The sequence below is a fragment of the Anabrus simplex genome, chromosome 14 (assembly GCF_040414725.1).
Source record: "Anabrus simplex isolate iqAnaSimp1 chromosome 14, ASM4041472v1, whole genome shotgun sequence".
In the NCBI taxonomy this organism is placed as follows: domain Eukaryota; kingdom Metazoa; phylum Arthropoda; class Insecta; order Orthoptera; family Tettigoniidae; genus Anabrus; species Anabrus simplex.
Window position 1 is genome coordinate 42,655,270 of NC_090278.1, and position 25,542 is coordinate 42,680,811.

General features: G+C 37.3%; 1 protein-coding gene across 4 annotated transcripts in view; it reads right to left on the reverse strand.

Annotated features, from left to right (window-relative positions):
• hyd (E3 ubiquitin-protein ligase hyd) overlaps positions 1-25,542 on the reverse strand; it is a 544,651-nt gene that overhangs the window by 276,436 nt on the left and 242,673 nt on the right. For all 4 annotated transcript variants that reach the window (XM_067158035.2, XM_067158036.2, XM_067158034.2 and 1 more), the window contains exons 18-21: positions 24,388-24,526; positions 22,841-23,078; positions 19,209-19,447; positions 2,470-2,597 (exon numbers count right to left, since the gene is read on the reverse strand). In XM_067158035.2, coding sequence (XP_067014136.2) covers positions 2,470-2,597; positions 19,209-19,447; positions 22,841-23,078; positions 24,388-24,526 — 744 coding nt within the window. The remainder of the gene's footprint in view (positions 1-2,469; positions 2,598-19,208; positions 19,448-22,840; positions 23,079-24,387; positions 24,527-25,542) is intronic.

Genomic DNA, 25,542 nt, shown 5'->3' on the forward strand with positions numbered 1-25,542 from the left:
GGCTCATGAAGTCAGAAGTGAGGTGGCTATATGAAAAATTTGGTGTGCCACTTCATTAGGAGAGATGTTTCAAAAACTATCACATTGATTCACTAATGAAAACTGAAAAACAGTTACTGAACATTTAGGCATTGACCTGTGATGAAAGCAGCTTTCTAAAAATAAAAAGTTATTAATAATTCTCAATAAACCAAATTACTGCATAATTCTCAAAAATAAGTAGAGATTTCTGTCCCTGCAGGTGGAAAATGTATTCGGGTTCTAATGAGTTAATATAATGCTTAAAGTATTAACATTTAAAGTATGCAGAGTAAAGATCCAAGAAATGGACGGAGGTCAATGATCCACTGCCTGACCCAGGAGCTCCCTGGATAAGGGCGACAGAAGACTAGTGTATAAAATGCTAAATTTCAGATTTCAAAGCACTAAAAATCATCAGCGCTAGTCATTAAATGTAAAGCATTGTAATTTATTATTTGCTTATTTTAGTTAAAAATACATATAAACCGTGATTGGTATTTGTCAAAGAACTAGCTACTGCCACTGCACTGATTGTCCATTGCCGCCTCTATCCACTGGTTTGCTCCGAACTATGTGGTGTTTCCTGGCTTTGTGGAATGCTTATGAAGTGATTTGAGGTTTGCCTATTCATGGCTTAGGTGATCATTCTTACAGATACCAGTTACATTTTCATTTTTATGACTTCTTCAGAGTTTCAGTACTTCAAATCTAGCAATTTTGTAATTACAGTACTTCATTATTTGTAAATTAGTATGTAATACAAAAGAAAGCACCACCAGCATTAGCCTATCTGAACAGAGAAATGTTATTTTGCATGAAAAGATATTTGGGAGGAACAAAGCCGTTGAGTGTGTACTGAAATAAACATACAAACAACCAAACCTTCAGACAAGGAATTGTTTTCTTGGATATGCTATATGAGCAAGTATGAGCAGAAATTAGTTTTTTAATTAGCCCAAGGACTTGTTTTAGGTCCCAAACATTTGCACAGAACTATCAACCAAAGAGACTTTGAATAAAAGACAAGGGCAAATTTGAGAACACAAAAGGACGACGAGGAAAATCTCCACATATTCATGCACAGTTGTCTTCCGACAGATAGGCTTTCTTCTCTCAAACCCAGTTCATTATAAATTCTTAACTTTGTCACTCACTGCGGAGCCACCCTGAAACATCTTATCTTTCATATGGAAGGTGTAGGATGAGAAGAAAGCAGGATAAAGACAAGAAAACAGATCCCTCTTTCCTTATTGACCTAATGTGTTTATCATGTTAAGTGTCCGATTTCACATACCTATCTATCTATAAATGACTATTTTTCACCTGTTTGTCCCTTGCCATTACTTATACTGACCTGTTGGTATCCCTTCTCCTTTTGTATTTGAAATTTCATTTTGCTTCCTATATTTATCTTTATATCTGGTCCCTGTTCCTGTCTTCATTCAGACTTTCGATTATCCTACACTTCACATACGAAGATAGCCCCTCCTGCTGGAGTACAAGAAGCAGAAATGAGCTCATCGAAGTCTGAGAAAAAAATATATGTAGAGGAACAGGGTTCTACGAGGAGAGAAACAATTTACTTGAAGATGGCAGTGTATGGAAATTTGGAGATTGTCTGTCTATATTTTCATGTTTATCTTCATCTAATTTTTCTGTTGCTCCCTCTTTCCAGACTGAAATTATAATTGCATTTGTCCTATTCTGTTCTTTTCTAAGTGCCAATTTTTCTGTATATGACTTGATTCCCAAACTCTCCTGTGTCCCTTACTGGCTCATCTGTAAAATGTACACATCTCAAACCAAAAGTTCCTATACTGAACAACACTATAAATGAACTCTTCTTTCTTCATGCTTTATGTGCCAGTATATCTGATCATGTCTCCAGCTTTTTAAGCGCCTATAAATACCATCAAACTGGACTATAATTTCATCCCACAGCTTTGGACATAAACAGGCAGGCTCTTAAACCAGCTACATCACACAACTGAGAAGGAACAAAGGCATACTCAAAATAAAGTAAGATAAGGAGGGTCAACATAAAAAATGGGCAGTTTCTGTCTGGAAGCAATAGTTTTGGGCATAATAGTTGGCAAAATTTAAATACAATTTATCCAATCATTTACTAATAATAGATTACCGAAATCCAAAGTCTATTTACGACAAAGTGATAAACATGAGATAACTGAATAAAAATGAACTTTAAAGGAATCAGGTTCCATACCTTAACAAGGGGATAAATGGAAGGATACATATAATACACTAGCAATAAATTTCCTCAAAATATTGCAACAAAAAGAAACAAAGGACCAAAATGGAGATAGAACACTATAATTCTTAGGTGGGGACAAGGGCAGGCTTTCTTACCTGTCCAGGAATCCCATCCAAGAAGATGCCCTTCCATAAAGCGCTTCAAGTCACAGCGAATGCGGCGCAGTTTCGACTCACCGAGATCTGATGAAGGCGTCTTCCGGCTTGAGGCAGATGCACTGCGGGGACGTGAGGCTCTGTACTGGCGCTGTTCCATTGACTGACGTCCAACGGTTTGCACCAAGAACAGGAGAATGTTCTCGCCACTATAGTAAAAGCAAACATTTAGGAATCCAATAATATTTATCCATCAGCAGCTAGTGGATGCATCAAGGCAAACAATAGAAGTGTCAGCATTTTCCAAATATAAAATAACACCAAACTGGTTTTCCCAAATGTATTTCATCTGTTATGTGAAAAGGAATGAGTAAATATATTTTTTTAAATGATAAATATTGAGATTTTCTTATTAATCCAAGGAGCAATACTGCCGTTAATTTACGGCAGTGTTGCGCGTGGCCCACTGGAGTACTGCCGTCTATTTACATTCTCAAAGTTTGCGCCTGAACAGTGCCACTGTCTATTCAAGTTTCGTGTTGAGTGTTTGAAATTGTTTCCAGACATCATACTGGTGGGTTTCTAAAACAAAGTCGGGGGATATTTGACATATTCAGCGAACTTTATTCCGTGTTTTATCACATCTCAAATGAGAACATAATATGCAAAAGCCGCCAAGTCCACATTGACAAAATTTTCAGAAAATGAGAAAAACTTGCCTCTGTTTTACGATTTGTAGTTATCATATGATATAGATGTTGATTCCCATAGGGAATCTGAAATATTTGTCCTGAATGAGCAAATTTATAATACCAATATAAATGGTCCGTTATTGGACATTATAAATTTTCCAGCTAGCTCATTCTTGGTTGCCAGCGTTTCGCCCTCGTGTGCTAGGGTGGGCTCATCAGTTGGTACCTAGCACACCTACCAATACGCTGGCTAGTGCATACCGTGGAGGCCAATGCGTAGGCTGATCTGATGGCCAAGCAGGCATCAATTTTTAGTGATGAGACAAAGTCTCTTAGTGCATTGGCACTGCCGGTGGCTCCAGTTAGCCTACGCAGTGGCCTCCACGGTATGCACTAGCCAGCGTATTGGTAGGTGTGCTAGGTACCAACTGATGAGCCCACCCTAGCACACGAGGGCGAAATGCTGGCAACCAAGAATGAGCTAGCTGGAAAATTTATAATGTCCAATAACGGACCATTTATATTGGTATTATTGTAGTTATCATGCGTGTATTGGACAAGTGATAGGTAAGGGGTTTGGGAATAATATGAGCAAAGAAAAATAAATGTATACCTATTATTTTCGATGTAAATGTCGATTATTTTGGACTTGGAGGGTTTTGGTTGGAACATGGTAGTAATCGTCAATTCAAAATTCTGTCATGTAGATGAATGAGAAGTCAAGTCTCTGCAATCTAGTATTTTGCGTTAACAATGACATATTTCAATAATAAAAAGCTTTTTAACCCTAGAATCATAAAGTCCCTCCAGTGTAACACTAATCATAAACTTTCGTCTGTCAGACTACCAAAAAGTAAAGCACTTTAATAAAATTAAAAACCTAACATTTTACACAAAATACAGAATATTATACTTAAAACTACCACACTTAGTGATGACAATACACTTTGGTCAGTTTTTCCTCAATAGGCACATTCAATGCACCGTTTTGCCTGATGATCAAGACAAATGTGCCTTCGGCATGTCTTACAAAAGAATCGGGGCATTCTTCTTTTCTTTGATGGACAAAACGCACAAATTTTTCTTCCTTCAGTAGTACCTGATTGAGGCTCTTCAGGAATGCCATTTTTTCCAAGAATTTCAGCGATGGTCCTCTTCAGGCTGCGCCTCAAAGTTGGTGTCTGAAGTCTCTCTTGCAGCTTTGGAGCCATTAGCATTTCGGATATATCCTTTGTAAACTCTCGCCTTGAAAGTGGCTTTTGGCCTTTTTGAACCATCTTATGCACATATATAATGTATCCATTGACAAGTGATGTATTAATCATACTATAAAAGATACACATTGGCCATCTTCTCGTTTTTCTTGAAGAGGACATCAATGTTGACATTTCATCGAAAGTGTCCACGGCACCTTTAGTCCCATTGTAGTCTTCCGCCATATCTGGTTTTCCACTGGCTGCTATTGTTCCTACTTCATGGCATGTAGAAAGGAGGATTACATTCTTGTTTGGTTTTCCTTTATAGGATACCATTGTTTTTATACCATCATAACAAAACATGGAGGACCCAAGCTTTCTTCCTTTGACTGTTTTCATCTCTGGCGGTATCTGTGGCTTGTCTTTTCTCATTGTTCCAATGATTGTCAGGTTATGGTCGCAATGCAGAGAATCAGCCAGACGAACTGAGGTGAACCAATTGTCGGTCGTAATATTTCTGTTTGATCCATGTATTGGCCGGGTAATTTCATTCACGAAATACATGGCCAAAGGGAGGTTTGTTGGATTAGTACCTTTACCAAGATATGGGATCGCATTGAGCATGTACTTCGTTTTAACATCACATAACAAAATGATTTTTATCCCATATTTATTGGGCTTTTTGGGCATATACATGCGAAATGGACAGCGGCCTCGAAATGCGATCAGCTGTTCATCGACTGTCAAGAAACCTCCTGGAATATAGTTACGAGTGCAGGCTGAAACAAACCGATCCTAAAGCTCACGTATAGGTGCAAACTTATCATTTTCATGACGCAAAGGTCTGGTTATCTTGTCGTCAAATCTAAGACGGTTTATAAGACAGTCAAAACGGTCTTTTGACATGCAAGATGCATTGTAATAGATAAGAAAAATGTTCCACCGATCAATACATTTATTGTGGATGAATTACTACACTAGTACCGGTTTCGACCTATCTTGGCCATCATCAGCTAGCACACAAATTTACAGTCATTAGATGAATTACAAAGAAGTTACTTAAGAGCATCCGGATGTCTGATAAAAAATGGAAGTAAAATATATTGCAGTATGTTGCGTTAAAATGGCTCTAATTAAAAGTAGTGATGGTTAGAATAAACTAAAACCTATTGATTGAGCATGGACATGAGTACATAAACACATTAAAATATATATGCCACATCATAAGACACTAAAAATATATAGCACATTAAACACATTAAAACATGGTATATTTTAAAAACGTCTATTAAAATTTGAGTTCATGTTGCGTTGCATTCATCCTTCAATCCTCTTGTAGTTCTTGTGTTGATTAAGTTGAATATCGAGAATGTTCTATAGTTGGTATACTTTGCATTGATATGTTATGAGAACTCTTGTCAGTAAAAATTTGAAAATTGAGTTGATGTAGCAAGATAGGTTTTAATATCAGAGTAGTTGGTGGTGACACTTCTCTCGTCTATGTACGTTATATGGTCATTATCTGTAAAGAAAAGCTAATATGAGTATCGCGTATGTATGAAGGAATGCCTGGACGTATGTGTGTAATGAAAAATGTACTTACTGTTGTTGCTGTGGAGGTTGTGTACTGATACGTTTGGATATTTGTTGTGCTCTGCTGCGAGTACGTCTGGGGCTCGTGAGCTGTGTGGATGGATGTTGGTGGAGGGGATGGAGGAGTGGCTATTGTGAAGGTAGGGGCGGGGTTAGGTTTGTGATTTGTTATGACGTGTGTTTACTAATTTGCGATAGTCGTTTTTTATTGCAGGAATGACTTTGTCAAAAATGATACTGGTTTTCTCTGTAATGTCGTTAATGTTATGATTGGGGTTAGCGTATTGATCCAAAGTAATAAAGAAATCTTCGGTTATGTTGAGCAGGGGGCCCTTAGAGTTTATGTTTAATATCATCATGTCATTATTGATGTCTGTGAAGTTGTGCTTAGACTCTTCTACATGTTGGCCTATTGATGAGAAATGGTTGTGCTTTACTGCATTTACATGTTCATTATAACGGACGGTGAAGTTTCTACCTGTACGTCCAATGTAGCTTGTGTCACAGTTGTTACACTTGATGCGGTAGACACCTGATTGGTTGTACTTATTATTATTATTATTGTTGACTGTTTTGGTGTTGTGTATAGTGTTGGTGCTGTTGTGTGTGGTTTTGAATGCTATTTTCAGGTTGTGCTTCTTAAAGATATTAGTTATAGTATATATATTGGTGTTGTTGAAGGTAAATAGAACATAATCTTTTTTCGGTTTGGCTGTTTTGATTAATTTAGTTTTAGGTTGGGATTTTATTTTGTGGATGATTTTGTTGACCATTTCTTTGCTGTATCATTACACACATACATCCAGGCATTCCTTCATACATACGCGATACTCATATTAGCTTTTCTTTACAGATAATGACCATATAACGTACATAGACGAGAGAAGTGTCACCACCAACTACTCTGATATTAAAACCTATCTTGCTACATCAACTCAATTTTCAAATTTTTACTGACAAGAGTTCTCATAACATATCAATGCAAAGTATACCAACTATAGAACATTCTCGATATTCAACTTAATCAACACAAGAACTACAAGAGGATTGAAGGATGAATGCAACGCAACATGAACTCAAATTTTAATAGACGTTTTTAAAATATACCATGTTTTAATGTGTTTAATGTGCTATATATTTTTAGTGTCTTATGATGTGGCATATATATTTTAATGTGTTTATGTACTCATGTCCATGCTCAATCAATAGGTTTTAGTTTATTCTAACCATCACTACTTTTAATTAGAGCCATTTTAACGCAACATACTGCAATATATTTTACTTCCATTTTTTATCAGACATCCGGATGCTCTTAAGTAACTTCTTTGTAATTCATCTAATGACTGTAAATTTGTGTGCTAGCAGATGATGGCCAAGATAGGTCGAAACCGGTACTAGTGTAGTAATTCATCCACAATAAATGTATTGATCGGTGGAACATTTTTCTTATCTATTACATTGAATCCAATCAATACGGAATATGAAACTTATAAATAATAAATGCAAGATGCATAGCGTGATCCACTGAAACTAGAGTCAAATAATTCTTCAGAGTTCACATGGTTACTTTTCTGAGCAGCTGACAGTACTAACAGACCCATGAGAGATTTAATTTCTACTAAATTAGTTGTGCAATTGGTTGAGGTTATATTTCGGTATTTTTTATTTTTATCAGTGATTTCAGTATTGGTGTGAGTATCTATTTGGTTTAGCATATCATCAGGAAAAAATAAAGTGAAAGCATCTATTGGACTTTCCACTTTTGCTCCATCATTTACTGGCCTTTGTCTCATATAAATAATATTTCGAGCTGGTGTTCGGTTTCCAGCCCTTTGTAGCTTTTTAGCGGACCACTTATGGCTGTCTCGTCCTCTGAGAATCGTTTTTCTTGGAAAAATTATATTTGGGTGGCTACTGTTGTTTCTATCATTATCGTTATCACTGTCAGATTCCGAATGTTGATTACTATTACTTGCCTGATGAGCGCCCGGAGATGAAGTTTGAAGTTCTTCACTTGCCAATTGGTCGCTTTCATCTTCTGAACTGTTGAGCAATGAGGTAGAGTCGGCATCACTGTCTGACAACATCTTCAACTTCACTTACATCACTTTCATTACCACTAATGTCTCCTGAAGAGAGTGGTTCTCTGTCTAATTCAGAAAGAACTGCCGCTATCAATTCATCATCGTGTGCTAGATTTTCCATTTCAGTATCCTATTAAGCTTACGTATTACCAACAAAAAACATTACTGTATTAAACTAAATATTCACACTATTTACAGCTATGTACAAATCACAAACACTTTCACAAATCATAAACTTTCGTCTCTCAGACGACGGTCATATCGCAGCGAACAAACAACTGGACCTTTATGCTTGAAACCAACGTCAGCACTGATTGTTGATAGCTGGGGAAGAATAGATGGAGGGGAAGGCATAGTTCATTATCGTCTGGAAATTCCCGCGGAAACTACAGAGGTGCGTAGTCTGGGAGACGAAAGTTTATGATTCTAGGGTTAAAAACGTAAACTCAAGAATAATGGTTAATTGAATGCTTGACGTGGCTTCCCAGCACGATTGCAAGTTGGATAAAGTGACAATGACTTTGCAAAATATCTGTAACAATAATGAACATTATTGTCAGAACGGTGATTTCATTTTATAGCTTTGACTCAAAATAGTACTAACGTAGAGTATAAAATGTCATAGCTAAACATCTAAACATGCATACCTTATATTCTTTTCTCTCTCACATTTCTGGTTGCTAGATACGCTTTTCACTTCCAACCTCTCCCAGGATCACATGGAGTTATGTTAACAGAACAATCTTCCATGTTATTAATATATTTCGTGATAATTTAAACAACTTTATGTGATCTTACGACCTGACAAACTGCTCTGAAATGAAACCTATGCAGAGTAAAGACATTAACTATGTCACGTGAGATGGATGAGGAGTTTCATTGGCTCATGTGGACTTGGCGGTTCTTGCTTGCCAAGACCCGATGGACTTGGCGGTTATTGCTTGAAACTGCAAATTTCTACATGCATTTATAACACAAAATGTCGGGTTTTGATTATGAGTATTAGACTATAACCAAAGAATTCTTCATTGCGCACATAATGGCGTATACAGCTCAAAAATGTCAGAAATTGGACTTGGCGGGTTTTGCATATTTGTGTCCTCATGTTCTGTGATGAAGTTCTGTCCCAGCATCCATAGTTACATAACCAAACTTCTTATACGATTGTGCTACAAATTACAACACCCGGGAACTGTTTTCTATCGTTCTTGCCTGCGAGTGCATTGCATGACTACTCCTTGACAACACATTATTTTTCTTTTACCTCATCTCTGGTTTCCATAGAAACAAACACTCTCTAATAGTAAACAAATACACTTGGTAATGGCGGGATCGAATCGAGGATGCGAGCTTGCCCCGGAAGATATAGGTAATATTTTGACTAATGAGGAGTCTGACAATGAAATTGATATTCACGATAGTGATAATGATTGTATTGTGTCCGACGAGAGTGAAATTGATTATTCCTCGAAAGACGACAACATGGAAATTACGGACGAAGCGCAGAGCTCTGTTGTCGCAAAGAACGCTAAGCTGTCAGCTGTTCAAACCGATGGAAGAAAGTAGAGTTCTGAAGGCAGGTTTCTTCCTAAGCTTTCTGCTCATTTCAATCCATCAAATTCAAGGGTTAAAGACTTGAATTGTCGATTTTCAAAGAATTTGTTGATCATAGTATTATGAACTTAAGTGTCAGAAATAAGCAAGTACTACTTATCTTTTACGGAAAATACGGACGGTTTTATTGATGGGACATTTGAAGGGGAAAAAAAAAACAAAAACAAATATTGGTCAACAAATAAATTGTTCAAAACTCCAATGTTCGGTAAAGTGACCTCTCTTGACAATTTCTCCCTCTTTCTAAGGCTGCTTCACTTTTCTGACAACAATCTATAACCCCCAGATGACAGACTTCACAAAATTAGGCCTATAATAAACTATTTCAGAGAAAAATTCCAATCTGTATTCTATCCCTTCCAAAATATCTGTATTGATGGGAGCCTAGTTGCTTGAAAAGGTCGCCTAAAATACAATACATTCCATCAAAGTGACACAGGTTTGGTATAAAAGATGTTTATACTTTGCGACTGTGAAACTGGGTCTATCCTTGATTTTATTGTTTATACTGGAAAGGATAGGGACATTGTACACGATGAAAAGCTCGAGATTTTAGGAAATAATATTATTTTGGGCTCTTGACTTTGTCTAAAGATAATGCACTCATGGGCACATAAGTGTAATTAGGTTTTCTCTTAAAATAATATTGAGTATAAGTGTAGGAGTTTCCATTGGCATTTAGATTTATAAACAACCAACATTTATAAACATTTCAAGCTAATCACCCCACCGATAACTTAAAAATTGAGGCTTCTACAATTATTTTTTTTCATACGAATGAAAAAACTCAGCACTGAGGTACCGAACAGTCAACTGGTAACTCAGCACTTAAAAGGTTAAAGAATTATTTTAAATAGTTTTTACTTGAGTCCGCCTTGTCAATAACTTGATCAATAATGAAGGGAATGGATGATTTTCCCGAAACATGTATGGTAAAATAAATAGTATTCTAACATTATTAGGTGTATTGACAATGTGGACTCAAATATAAACTGTTTTAAATAGTTCTTTAATAGATTCAGACAAGTCAATATAAGATCAAACATAATACCTATTATGATTAAGTTTTTCAACAGTTAAAAACTGTTATGGGCTACATTATTTACGCATTTATTACGAAAATCTGTTTTCCTCTTTCATTTCAAATTTTCTTTTAGAGAACATTAGTCGATGGGTATTACTAATAGACTGCGACATCGCTTTTGAATGTCGAGGAGAAAACTCACAAGTGTAGGCTGCATAGCAAGAAAACGATACCGTACCGAAGATAACTATCACATTTTCTGGCAAATGTTTCAGTTTTGTTATTCAAACAGCGTCACACAACATAACATAACCATATGTGTGTGTCAAGAAAACATATTCCAAGCGCCAATAGAGAAATGGTAACATTCTCGCTATAAATTTACATGGAAATAGCCTCTCAGAAATTTAACCGGATACTAGAAAATATTAACTAACCTCTGAAATCAGTGATGCGCTCTGCCACATCTTGAGGTGTATCACATGCTTACTTAATTTCAGTGTAGAGTATTAAAATTAAATGATCGTTTACTTAGCCTTTTTTTGTAACGAGTTAATGGTTATTGACCATATTATTTACACATTTGTTACAAAAACATGTTCTCTTCTTTTATTTCTAATTTTCTTTAAGGAACAGCAGTTGACGGGTATTACTAATCGACTTCGATCAACTCCGACATCGCCTTTGATTGTTGACAAGAAAGCTCAGAAGCGCGCGTAGCGAGAAAACGATACCGAAGATCGCATTTTGTGGCAAGCACTTGAGTTTTCTTGTTCAAATAGCGTCACCTATCCTAACATAATCCCATATGTACCATGAAAACCTTTATCAGGCGCCAGTAGAATAGTGTTAACCTTCGAAAAGTATGTTGTTTTTTTTTGTTTTCCAGAGTATTTTGAGAAGGTTCCTAATATTATATTTAAAGATATAATACTTTATTAGAAAGAGGAAAGAAGATTAACAAAATTAGAAACATGTGGTAAAAACCTCAATATAGCCAAGAAAAGGAACTCAATTATCCCCATACAAAGCACAATTAAAATTATCAGTGTGGAGGGTATTGATACATTAACAACAAAAGTATGATTGTAAATTGTAATCAGGTTTCTGTTGTCCCAATTAAAAAAATTTTGAACTTGTGTGATAAAGTTTGAAAGTTTTGTATGAAGAGAGTTCTGTATTTCAGCTGTTGCAATACCATGGCATCTCTTTCCTCAACCGTTTTTCAGTCTCAGTTTAATTACTTTTCTGAGCAGACTTTACACACTCTTGTAGATCTTGCCATATGTTCTGTTTATCAGTGATTCTATCGCTCAGGGAATCAAGATGCTGTAACGCCAATTGTAGGCACAAGTTGCAAAACAAAGCCTGTGGAACACAAGCTTCCAGCTCTTCAAAACATTTGTATTCTCTCCAGCAAGGGTCAGTGGTTCCATCTAGCAGCAGTATAAGGAACTGTAATGCTGTTATTCATGTTAACCAAAAGAGACATGGTTATATTTCCAGCTTGTGATGATTTATTAGTTTAAAAAACCAACCCTGAGCTTGGGCACTTGTGTTCAGTATGTTAAATTGCTCAAGTTGTAAAACCAGAAAAGAACTAGAGAACTGAGATTTTCATTTGTGAGTCCTGCTACTTTCCTTGTTAGAAATGTAAGACAAGGAGAAAGTCAAATAAATAAATAAATAAATAAATAAATAAATAAATAAATAAATAAATAAATAAATAAATAAATAAATAAATAAATAAATAAATAAATAAATAAATAAATAAATAAATAAATAAATAAATAAATAAATAAATAAATAAATAATAAATAATTAAATAATTAAATAAATAAATAAATAAATAAATAAATAAATAAATAAATAAATTAAATAAATAAATAGGAAGAGCAGAAGGACAGATTATAAAAAGAAACCCAGAACAGACACACAGGTTAAAAAGAAACCAGTCAGGTATAATATTGGTATTAGAAATCAAACAAGTGTATAAATTATCAAAAATAAGGTTCCGAGAAGGAGACCACAATTTGATTTCATCGATTGCAAATTTCCTAAACATTTAAGTTCTTTTGGCTTTTTCAATCGTGAAGTTGCCAGCATTTCACCCCAGTGTAGCAGTGAGCTTATCAGTTGGATTGCTACACCTTTCCAAGACGCTGGCAACTAGTGGGCCGTAGAGACACCACTGCGAGTGTGTTACGTAGCACAATGCAGTGACGGTGCATTAGGGGAAGAATGTGCCTCCACTTGTATAAATGCTTGCCAGTGGTCCCATCCGGCAGCTGTATAAGGAACTGTAATGCTAACCAAAAGAGACGCGGATAGATATATTTACAGATTGTGATAATTTATTAGTTAAAAAAAAAAAAAAAAAACACAAGCCTCAGCTTGGGTACTGTGTTCAGTATGTTAAATCGCTCATGTTCGAAAAAGAAATTTGAGAACTGAAATTTGCATTTGAGAGTCCTGCTACTTTTTTTGGATGTGTAAGATAACGAGAAAGTCATTCAATAAATTAGTTAATACATGTGGAGGCGCATGCTTCCCCTAGTGCACGTCACTGTATTGTCCTATGGGAATCAACATCTACATCATTCGATGGCCAGGCAGGCATCTTTTCTTGGAAATGAGACATAGCTCTCATAGTGCATTGGCACTGCTGGTGGCTTCAAATAGCCTATGCAGTGGCCTCCACGGTATGCACTAGCCTTGCGTCTTGGGTGGTGTGCTAAGTCCCAACTGATGAGCCTAACTTAGCACACGAGGGCGAAACGCAGGCAACCAAGAATGAGTTAGCTGGAAAATTTATAATGTCCAATAACGGACCATTATATTGGTATTATAAATTTTACTCATTCAGGACAAATATTTTAGGTTCCCTATGGGAATCAACATCTACATCATGAGAAGAAATTGTCGAAATAAACATGATGGTATGACCCTAACCTATCTTCTAATAAATTCACGAGAACCTGGTTTCCCAACAACATGTCCTTATTCCTGGGTTCCTTCTTACCACGATAGATATTGCTTTTGAGAACATATCCTTTCGGAGTGGCAAGAATCCACGCTTTGAAACCCCACTTTACCGGCTTATCTTTTATATACCGTTTCATAACACTGCGTCCTTTGAATGGGATCATTGCCTCATCAATAGCTAATTCTCTGCCTGGATTGCATTTGTACTGGAAGCTGTCCATTACTTGCAAGAGTGGGAGAACTCTTTGAAGCATGTCGTAAGAGGGATCATCTCTGGCTATTAGCTGTCTAACGTCCACAATATGAAAATATTTTGTGAGAATCTTGTATCTCTTAAAAGTCATAGAGTTCTTTATTACAGGACACTCAATGTCTGGACTAAACCAATAATCACGTGATTCTGGAAGTGGAAAGATGCCCATGTATATAAGAATTCCAACGTAAGCCTTTATTTTCTCTGAGCAAGTGTCTTCCCATTCAGTATCTATTTTAGCAGACTGTGCCTGTTTGAATGCTGAATTGATATTTGTGCAATTGGCTATGTCAAGAAATATTTTGTTTCCTCCTAACATATGTAAAAAATAATCTAGTTCTCGTGATCCAATTTCCAAATTATGGACAGGTCCAACATCACCCACATAATCATTCGGAGTAACGAAACGAAATGTTTGTGTTACCTGAATTGCCGGCGCATCGCCATGAGGTCCGATTTCTGGGTATCCGTTTTCACTTACAGTGGAACCTCGATTATCCGTTCCCGGAATATACGTTCAAATTAGGTGGTCCCGCGAGCATCGTAATTCAGAGATGCCAACTTTCAAGAAAGGTAATTCGTAATGCAGCTGTTAGGCCAACGGGGGGGGGATGCGGACGTAGAATTATTTTTTTCGTGATCTTTCAATGATATGTAAGTTAGTAAGCTTGTAGTTCCAGTTTCGTAAACGTACACTCGTGACATGCTTTTCCTTTTCATATCATGTGCATCCTTTGCACCAACAGAGCAGTTAACAGTTCGGAGTTCATATTAGCATGAAATTCAGTCTTGTTCTTCCTCGTCATGCGCATCCGAAAAATCGCGGCTACACACACTACAAAACACGTGTGAATGAGATTTTGAGGAACGCAGTAAACAGGGCATTCTTTCGAGTATACCTCCCTAAATTTTTCAACTATATTTGGTTTATTATTTGTGTCACTAGTCACGGTAACGTAATCACACGTATTTTCCTGCACAAGAAATCTCTTCATTATTTCAAACCTTTCACATTTCGCAACACACGATTAGCATATATCCTAGAAGATAAATATATGTAAATTTGGCAACCAAAATCGCAATAAATACTTCTTCAACAGTCACGCACACTGTATTCACAATTAAACTGAGTTTGTCACCACTTTACTGCCAAAACAAAGAAAAACGAACTTCCATACTTGCATGGAAGTCTGATCATGTGACGAACAAAGACGACAACAATGCTTTTTTTTAGCATTGTAACTATTAGTTCAATACGGATCAGTGATGAAGTTTTAAACTTTAAAAGACAACAACTCCGCACGATATACCACTTCACAGATGCCTATATTTCCGGTACTGGAAGCACACACTGTGTTCGTCGCGTAAAAACTCGAAATATTCTTAAACAAGGAACAGGAAAGTGGTATAAATTATTACTGAGAAATACGAAAATAATATTCAGAGAATTGAAGCCGCCTTGTGTATCCTTCTGAACACTTCATACACTTATATTTAAAAGTCAACAAAAAAATCGTAATTTGTGGTGTGTGATTCGTAAAGGCGTAATTATGATGGGTAAATCGTAATTATCACGATTGAATCGTAATAGTTGGCATCTCTGGTAATTAAATCACGTTGTAAAAGTCCCGCATTATCCATTCCTCAAAGAAACGCTTTCCCGGATCAACCGTCCAGAAATTCCAGTCCCATCAATGCTAAATCCTCGATCAATCGTTTTTTAATAAACTGTATCTCACGAAAGGACGGCTATGGCATATTTATGGATCTTGGCGTTAACGCCCCGTCACTGCGATAATTAAAGCAAGTACTGTATCGGTACTAGAAAAGCGAACGGCGGTGAACTTGCATAAGAGACCATCCTAGCATCGCATTCGGGTGGTATTGTTTAGAGAATCTCGGAAAATCATAAAGCAGAGGGTGCCCACAACAATTGCAAGGAGACACGGCGCATTTCGACAGCTCTGCTTGAAGACGGAACGAGTTTCGTCATATGTTCGCACTTATAAAACGTCCATATTATGTCCAGGGTTAGATGTTTATATTTTTACATTTTTTCGATCATACTGCCGAAGAGGTTTTCGGCACTTTGCTCAGGGCACTGCAGAGTAACTGGGCTTTCAGGCAGGAATCGAAACTGCTCCTTCTTAACACAAATTTAGTACCTTTTGATATTATCGTACATGATATGTTAGCGAGACCAAATTAGATGTTGCACCTTACATCAAAAAAAAAGAAAAAAGAAAGCCATGGGAGGTCTTGGGATTGCCTATTACTGTTTAGGTCCTGATGTAAGACTGGGAATTTTAAGTTTTCGTGTTAAAATACCAAAAACTGCAGTCGTTTTATTTGCGCACGTTACGTTTTAAATGATTGGTATCATTTCAAACTCGTACTGACATGTGCAGCGAGCGCGCTTTCCAGATGACCTCAGGGTCACGAATAACCGTAATTTCTGAAGTTTTTATATTTCTTTTATATTTCCAATTTGATTGGATTTGTGACGCGCAGAATTGAATATAATATTTGATATAATGCATTCGAGAACTTTTAAGAATCGATACTTACATTCGAAACCATGTTTTTGAGTTCAACATAACCTTTAAAAGTCGATGTAGGCCTAATTTGCGCGGTACGAGATTTCCAGAAACTGACTACGAACAGTATACCGGAGACCAAATTACAATGAAAGATTAAGAAATGAACGGATTTTGCCATCATTTTGGGTGCTTTTGTATCTAATGTGCTTTATTTTATTAGATGAGAGAATTAAAAACTACTTGTGGTCGATTGTCGTTTGGCTTGGCGTTATTAGATTTTTCGAAGTTTGGCCAGCCTAATCAAAGTTGCTGAACTGAAAGAAGTTTTCACGGGAAACTGATGAAGATTCCCCTGTAAAATTGAATATAAAGTACCGAGATTTTGAACTCGTGTACCGGTAATTAATGCGGTTTCGCAGTCTAGCATGCCCGCCTCTCATCCAGAGGGCCCGGGTTCGATTGCAACCAGGTCAGGCAATTTTACCTGGATATAAGTCTGGTTCCAGGTCCACTCAGCCTACGTGAATACCTTTAATTGTGGAGCTATCTAATGGTGAGATGGGACCCCGATCTACAGAGCCAGGAATATTTGCCGAGAGGATTCGCCGTAATCTGCAGGCCTTCGGGCTGAGCAGCGGTCGCTTGGCAGGCAAAGTCCCACTGGGGCTGTAGTTTGTTTTGGTTTAGAAGTTTTTGTAAGATTATAATTATACATATTTAATTTTTGTGATGTTTAGCCAAATTGTTGATGGTTTTCATTCATTCCCGGATTTTCCGTTTTCCCGTGTTGTACGTTTTATATTCATGGTCCCTCGAAAAACGGAGAATCGAGGTTTCACTGTATATCACTGATATCACTAAAATTATCTTCATTGATATCTTCTTCACTTACTAAAAATTCACTTCCACCACTACTCAACGATTCTGTGTCACTTTCTTCGCCTAAATTCAGCTTGTTTTCAATGTCCGCAGCACTCAATCCTGCCATGTTTACGAATGAAACAGCTGACCCGCGCGCGCTGAAATTCAAGACAGATTATCGCTCTTCTTTTATTTTCAAGCCTTGTAGATTATACTGCGTGTTCATAAATACCTTATAAACATTTCACTACCAAAAATAATACAAAACTATCGCAAAGATCTCAGACGTCAGTAGATAATGTGGCCGGGCGCTTTCGGGCGCTAAGGACCGGAAGGCAAAATGAAAAGACGGGCGCTTTCGGGCGCTACGGGCCGGAAAGTGTTAAACATTCACTTTTTCACATAGTATCGGATTTCGAAAAATAACAAATGAGGAAACCGTAGTGTGGATATTGTCTGCAAAAACGCAAGTTTTGAACAAAATGATCGCCGTTTCATACCGATTTTAATGTGTATGGGGTTTTCCCAACTTTTACAAAAAAATGGATATAATAGCAATCCATTATACCGAGTAAATTTTTTCGCTGTTATGAATACTTGCTACAGTAGAAGTCCGATAGTCCGGCATGTTCGGGACCGGCCCGGTGCCGGATTACCGGGCGATACCTCTTACTACGATATAGGTTAAGGCGTACAGCGAAAACAGCTGTAACAAGGCGTTTTGCAGTAAAATGTTGATCAGAAGAACCATTAGTTTAATAAATTTAGCTCAAAATTAGGGCAGCACCAAATTTTCATTCAACACATTCAGTTTACAATATTTTAGTGTGACTTAAAAAATCTTGAATCTTTTTGTTTTCAAGATCGTTGTCGCTTGGCATAAAAGTTATTTCTGATGATATGTAAATCAATAAGTTCAGTGGCATTATAATTAATATCACACTCAACAAAGGTGATAAATTTATTTAGGTAGTTTGCGGCTAGATCGCAAGGAGCAATACTGCAGCGAAAACTGCTCGCAATCAACACAATGAACTGAACCTGTGTGTGGTGACAGTCAACAATGCCGATTGTGTCTAACAGTAGCAGACGCGTAGTGGACACTTCCGGGTGATTTCTAACAGCGCCGCGCGCTTTAACTGTCACAAACGTAAAAAAAAAAAAAAAAGAAAAGGAACGATTAAAAAATCCTGGGATGGTGCCAAACCATCAGGCGTTCCAGACTGTTGGATGCCGGACTAATGGAATTCTACTGCATTACGGATGTCTACTGTAATAACAAAAATTATGGTTATCATCTTGTCATAATATGTCTAAGTTGACTTAGGACGTCGGGTAAAGAAGTAAATCTGGAATTTCTACAACACTGTCTTTGTCTGGAATAGATATATTTTAGTTATCACAATCTGTTTAATTTTTATGTGGCTGAAGATGGCCACTAAATGACAAACTGGCTCCATGGCTAAATGGTTACAGGGGTCCCGGGTTCGATTCCTGGGAGGGTCGGGAATTTTAACCAATGAAGCTAGCTCAATAATTCTAGTATATCTTCTTCCCTATGAAATATACATGCCTGCAAAATTTCATGTTAAACATTTCCAGAGTTATCAGGGAAATGGTTCTAAAAAGTAAAAGTTACGGGAAATGAGCAACAAACTTACCAATAAAGGGCTTGCTTGGGTGACAGGGCTTCACGTATTTGGTCATAACTCCGAAAGTATTGTAGATATAAAAACAAATTTTTGTACTGTTATAAAGAGAAAAGTTCAATTTTAAATTAAAAAAATAAATTGCAAAAATTGCATTTTTGGTTGGTCAAAGGTGTTGGTCTCCCCTCAAGAGACATCCTTAGCCATTATTCTGAATAGAAAATAAATAATTATAGAATTGTAAAGGTGGAATTTCCTCAAAGAACCAAAATACTTGTAAATATAATGTACAGGGTACACAGAAAAACATACTTAAAATGAAGACTCACCGCCCGTTAGGCTGGGTGACTAGGTCAGTTTCTGTAACAAGGCGGCACAGCAGGTCGTAACGAGAGCCCTGATGTCCCATGATGAGAGCTTTACATTTACATTTCTCCCAGCAGTCACAGTATGCTGTGGGAGAGGTACGCTTCAACTTGCAGTCATGTCCCTTGTGACATACCTTGGCACATTCTGTACAGCAGCACAGGGAACCTGTCAGACCACATGTTCGGCACTCAAATATGTCCTGGAAAAAAAAAAAAAAAAAGAGGTTGGAATCTTTTATAAATGTGCATTTCCCAATTTCATGCACAACACTGAGGGGTAACATTTTTGTTTTACACATTTATTACATCTGCCATACTTCCGTCTGTAATTATGAATTTTATGTACCTTAGTGCACAGCCTTTACAATACAATTACAAATTTGTAGAATATTGTCATGAAAGACATTCAAATAATGTAATGTATAACAAGGTGAGAGTCCCAGAATGTGCTTCAGTGTAATACACAGTAAAACCTTGTTAAATCTAAGTTGTTGGGACGCACAAATCTGACTTTGAAACACGTGAATTTAAATTAACTGCCAACTTGTAATTCAGAAATGCCAACCTTCGCTGCGTCACAAAATATTTCCAAAATGTATCCAACATAAAAAATGTATGCATTTACAGTATTCAAATAATGCACTTGGATAACCTACTGACAAACATAACCTCACGCAATGAGAGAGAGAGAGAAAAAAACAACAACAACAAAACAATGATTCAAAGACAAGGAGAAAGTGATGCTGGCTCCCTTGTGAAGGCGCTTTATTTATTGGATTATTGTACTGTATGTATTTTAGATGCCCTGTACTCACAATGAAAGTACCTGATGCCATTAAAACATTGTGGCTTATCAAATTTTCCTATGAACAGGGAAGAAAGTCTCGCTTCTGTTTGCATTATAGCACAGTACAGTGACTATCCTCGAACGATTTCCCACCACGACACTCCTCTCGTGATTCAGAAATGCTAACCCTTGCCGCATCACAAAATATTCTAAGACTCATTAATGCATGCAATAACCTTGATTCACAGTTTAAACCTTACTGATGCTATGGAAAAAGCTATTTCCAAAATATATCCAACAAGGTGCATTTACATTATTCAAATAATGCACTTGGATGAATCACCGGCAAACATAACCTCCCGATTCAAAGATGTGGAAAAATTATGCTGGTTCCCTTGTGCAAATGCTTTATTTTTGGATTAGTGTACCGTTTGCATTTTTTAGATGCATTGTACTTGCACAAGAAGTGCCCGATGCCCTGAAAACACCGTGGCTTAAAAAACTTTCCTATGACGAGGGGAGGAAGTGTCTTGCTTTCGTGTGCATTGCAACACAGTAACAATGATCCCCAGCCTTGTAATACGATTTCCCTACTGGCACCTCTCTCCTTTAAAACCGCGAATCCGCCTGGGTTTGGCATCAAAAAAACCAAAGCAGTCTCACCGACATAGACAACATTGTTATTTATAAGCTTCATATCCGTATTGATTGGTATCACTATATAGAAATAATATGAATCACCACCTTATCAATACACTATTTTATTTACTACCAAACTGGTAAATAGGGTCGAAACCGGTATTGACCCTATTTACCAGTTTGGTAGTAAATAAAATAGTGTATTGATAAGGTGGTGATTCATATTATTTCTATATATTGACAATATTGTTCGGTGCATATGACTTGATTATATGAGCCACACTTTTACGCAGATTCTGCTCTCCGCACACTGCCTGCTACATGATACTGTGGTGTTCCTTAAAACACTGAATACAAAAGAATTAAGATTTCACTCAAACTTAGCACATTTGAAGCACACTGTAGAGACACCGAAGTGAGTGAAAATGCAGAAAGCTACCCCTGCACGTTCCGGAGGAAGCATTCTATCATGACTCAGATAAATTTTGAATTTAAATTACCCTGTAATTTTTGAAAAATGTACAGGCAATTTTCAATTAAATGTATGAATTTAGGTAATGGGACCGACATTGTTCTTCAAATGACGAATTATCTATATTTCGAATTAAACTATTTAAATAACATGCAAAACCATACCTCATGTTTCCGGGAAGGAGAGCTGATTCGAATTAGAAGAGATTTCAAATTATTGAGGTTCTACTATAGTTCAAAAGAAGTCTTACAAAACAATGAATCCTTTTTTTTTTTTTTTTTGCTAGGGGCTTTACGTCGCACCGACAGATAGGTCTTATGGCGACGATGGGATAGGAAAGGCCTAGGAGTTGGAAGGAAGCGGCCGTGGCCTTAATTAAGGTACAGCCCCAGCATTTGCCTGGTGTGAAAATGGGAAACCACGGAAAACCATTTTCAGGGCTGCCGATAGTGGGATTCGAACCTTCTATCTCCCGGATGCAAGCTCACAGCCGCGCGCCTCTACGCGCACGGCCAACTTGCCCGGTAAAACAATGAATCATAAGTAGCATTATGGAAAGTAAACAAGAAACGACAAGGGCTTCTTAAAAAGCCTTTCTGGTGGACAGTTGAGTTGTTTTTCTGATGACACAGGCACAGTTCTCTGTGAAACTAAAGAATTTCAAATTATTTTCTTGACACGGCATAAGGCCAAAAGCCTATACAGAATCATGTCTGTAAGCACGGGCTGTGAAAGCATCAATGGCAATATTCAGAACATGTTAACGCTTTTAAAATACAATAGATTCTATGCAGGACAGCATATACGATTCTAAACATAATTTCGCCAACGTAGAACAGGACACGCAAATACTTGAAATAATAAACAAAGGCCCCCTACTTAACTGAAAATTGTTACATTCATCTAGACTAGTACAGTAGAAGTCCGTTATAGCGAGAATTCATAACAGCGAAAAATTTATTCTCCAACATCGAAAACTACGTGAACCAGGAGTGTGATGCCAACCTAGATGCAACCAAAACCCGCACTTCAATTTCATTCCTCAATACATTTTTTTAAATATGCGGGGATTATTAGGGCAAATACGGTATATCGATAATCTACGATAATTTGGTATCATTTGATATTTTCAAGTGGTTAGTCTTCGACTTGGACACAAGTACACGGACATGGCAACTTGTTTGCGGCTGAAAGAAAAAGAAATCTAATCTTTGCTTGAAAGTGATGATAATTCGATGAAAGTAACAGTGAAGTGAGTAGTATCAGTTCTAGTTCTAATGATGGCGAATTGACTATAATTATGAGCCACGCTTTTTCACCAACTGTCAACATCTCCAGGAGTAAAGAAAAGATAAATGTGACATAAATGTGCCAACGGACTGGACATGGGTGCAGGACGATAACAAAATAAAACATATTCCATGTTCTGCAGTTCGTGGAGTGAATGCTAGTGTGTTACGTAGGCTAGGAAATAATCCTACTGTTATTGACGTTGTTTCAGAATTCCTAGGCGATGAGATTTTTCTTACATGATCGCCATAGAAACCAATGACAATATGAAGTTGTAGACAGAAATTTCCGTTCAAGTAATTCCTGCTGCAGGGCATATTCATTGTGCCAACAATGTCTGCCTCAATGGGTTAAGGAGGACCTCCTACGATCACTCGAGACACACTGCTCTGTATTACAACTTACCTGGTTGATATGCTCGGCACCAGTCCATGTGAAGCTGCACGTGTCATTACAACACACCATGTGGAGTGGTGAGTCATCAGGACTGGATCCGGATGGATAAACCATCTCTGCAATCAACGACTTCCTCTGGCCATCATCCTTTCCTGCTACCCGCTGAATCGTATCCAAGAGAGTAAGGGCAGCATGGTAGGCACGAGAAGATACAGCCAACATGAAGGGTGTCTGACCTTGGGCATCCCTGCAACACATTTCTTTAAGTAAATATCGAGACAAACTGACAAGAACCCTGGAAGATATAGTAAGTACAGAACAAAAAATTGCTGACCAGACCCCAGAGGAATCTGAACACACAACCTTCTGATTTCACATTGGAACTCTGCTGCTTCAGCACTGATGGCCTAAGTCATATTTCTTGTGGTGGGAAGGATCCGAGCTATAGGTCTATTATGCTCATTCTTGTCTCTAGTATCCTTTCAAATATTTTTGATACAAGAGATGAGAGTGATTCCTCGATAATTATCACAGATCTTCTTGTCCCCATTCTTACATGTAGGTATTATTAGTCCTTTACTTCAGTTATGTGGAACTGATCTTTCCAAATAACCTATACAGCCATTGTAGACCAACATGTCCTGCTGCTTTTATTATTTCCACACACAATTCATTCAATCGTGCTGCTTTTCCCACTGCAGTATCCACTTCTCCCATTATTATTCCACTCTCGCATTCTGTCTCCCCACACTCTACATCATCTTGTCTACAGCCCTTCTCACATTCGAGAGTTCATCAGAGAAATCCGTCCATCTTATCCTCCTCTCCTCTGGTCGTGTTATCACTTCTCCTTTCCCTTTCATCTGCTTTGTATACAGGAGACTTCTTTTCTCTTCCTAGTTATAAGTCCATATACTATCCTTTTGCTGCTATACAAATCCTCTTCCAACTCCTCTGTAAATTACTCCCAGCTTTTTTTCACATACCTTTTTTCTTCTCTCTTCTTTCATTTTCGTTATTTGTCCTACTTTCATTTTTGCTACCACTACTCTATGGCCTCCATCGAAGGCTACTTCACTTCTGGCAAGGGTGTTGAATCTAATATCTATAAATATTCATGAAATACTTTTGCTTTTTAGTTGATGTAGCGTCTAGTTTTATTAAGTTTTTTTCCTCCCCGAGTTGAACCGTATTGTTTTCTGTACATTCCACACAGTTTGCTGACATTTCGAATATATTGCAGTATTGTTTGTCAAGGCAAAACTGTACGCAATATACAGAAAAAAACACGGTTCAACCCGGAAAAAGAACTTAATAATTCTACACACCGTTGAAGCTTCACTTCTAAGATAGTGTTTAGTTTAGTATTAACTAATCTTGCCTGAAAAAACAATAATTCACAAGAGAAAGTATATCTGCCAGGAATAGAACTGCAAAAATATTAACAGCATCAAACTTGCAGGACTGCAAGACTTGCTATATTAAAAACTTTAAGATCCTACTTAAAGCAGAAGAGTTAACATATGTTGAATGATGATGAAAGTACCAATACTCACTTGGCAGTAAGCATAGATCTCAGATGCGGCAACAGGGTTTGGCTCTCACAAAGCATGTACAGTGCCACTAGCGCATTATTCTTACGCTCAGCAGGATCCACCACACAGGGATTGCTGGGAAGTGGTACTGATCCTGAACCTAAAAAAAAAAAACAAGAACATGGGCCGCAAATTAGTAAATTATAAAAGATCTTTACATTCCACTATGTTCCCAACCATTCATTTCAAAAATGCTTTTCCTTCTCAAAACTTCTTAAAGAAATACCTTTCCTTTAGATAAAGTGTTGATTTTTCCATTCAGTATTTTCAACAAATCCGATACAACTACTGTGGCAGATTTAACATGATATGAAGGGTCAGGGGAAAGAAGCAGGAGAGTCAATATTTTTAAAACTTGAGAAAAAGCAATTTTAATGTTTAAATTGTTGTGACATCAGTGTATCAGCACATCAAGTTATTTTGATTTCCAGAAAAAATGGAATCAGAGCTCTAGGCATCGTGTTTGTTCCCAGAATGGTGTAATTGCACAAAACCCTATCAAAGTACACTTTTGAAGTGGAAAAAAACAGGTAAGTCAAGTGGAACAGACTCGCATCATCTAGTCGTGAGGAAGCTGACTGAAGAACTTGCGAGCATGAGGACGGCAGAACTTCATCAGACTTTGTATATATTTGAATTTTTCTTTGGAAATCGGGAGGAGACCTAGAATAAAGGACAGAAATATCTCAGTATATTGCGTCAAATTTATGTTTTAGGAGACAAGTATTTAAAAAAAAAAGTTAAACTTACCATTATAACCTGAAGTGGGAAGTTCAAACAGCCCATCCTTCAGTGGTCGACCTTGTTGTGGTGCCCTAATAATCCCTGTTTGCATTTCTCGGTATTAAGTCATGCGATATTGCAGCTACGGCTGTGGCTGGATGCAGAAGCTATTACCTTAATAGGCTGAATTTTGAAAGGGCATTTTGCAGCATATTTTGAGTCCAACATTGTCTTCCTGTCCAGCACCGTTTGTTGGGTAACGCTGATCACAGTGAAAGGGGATGGTTTCCATTTGGTCACTTTCACCATTTCTTTGAAATTTTCAGGTGTTTCCATCCACGCTTTTACATTCCATAAGCCGACATTTTTATCGCACTCCAAGTACGAATGGCC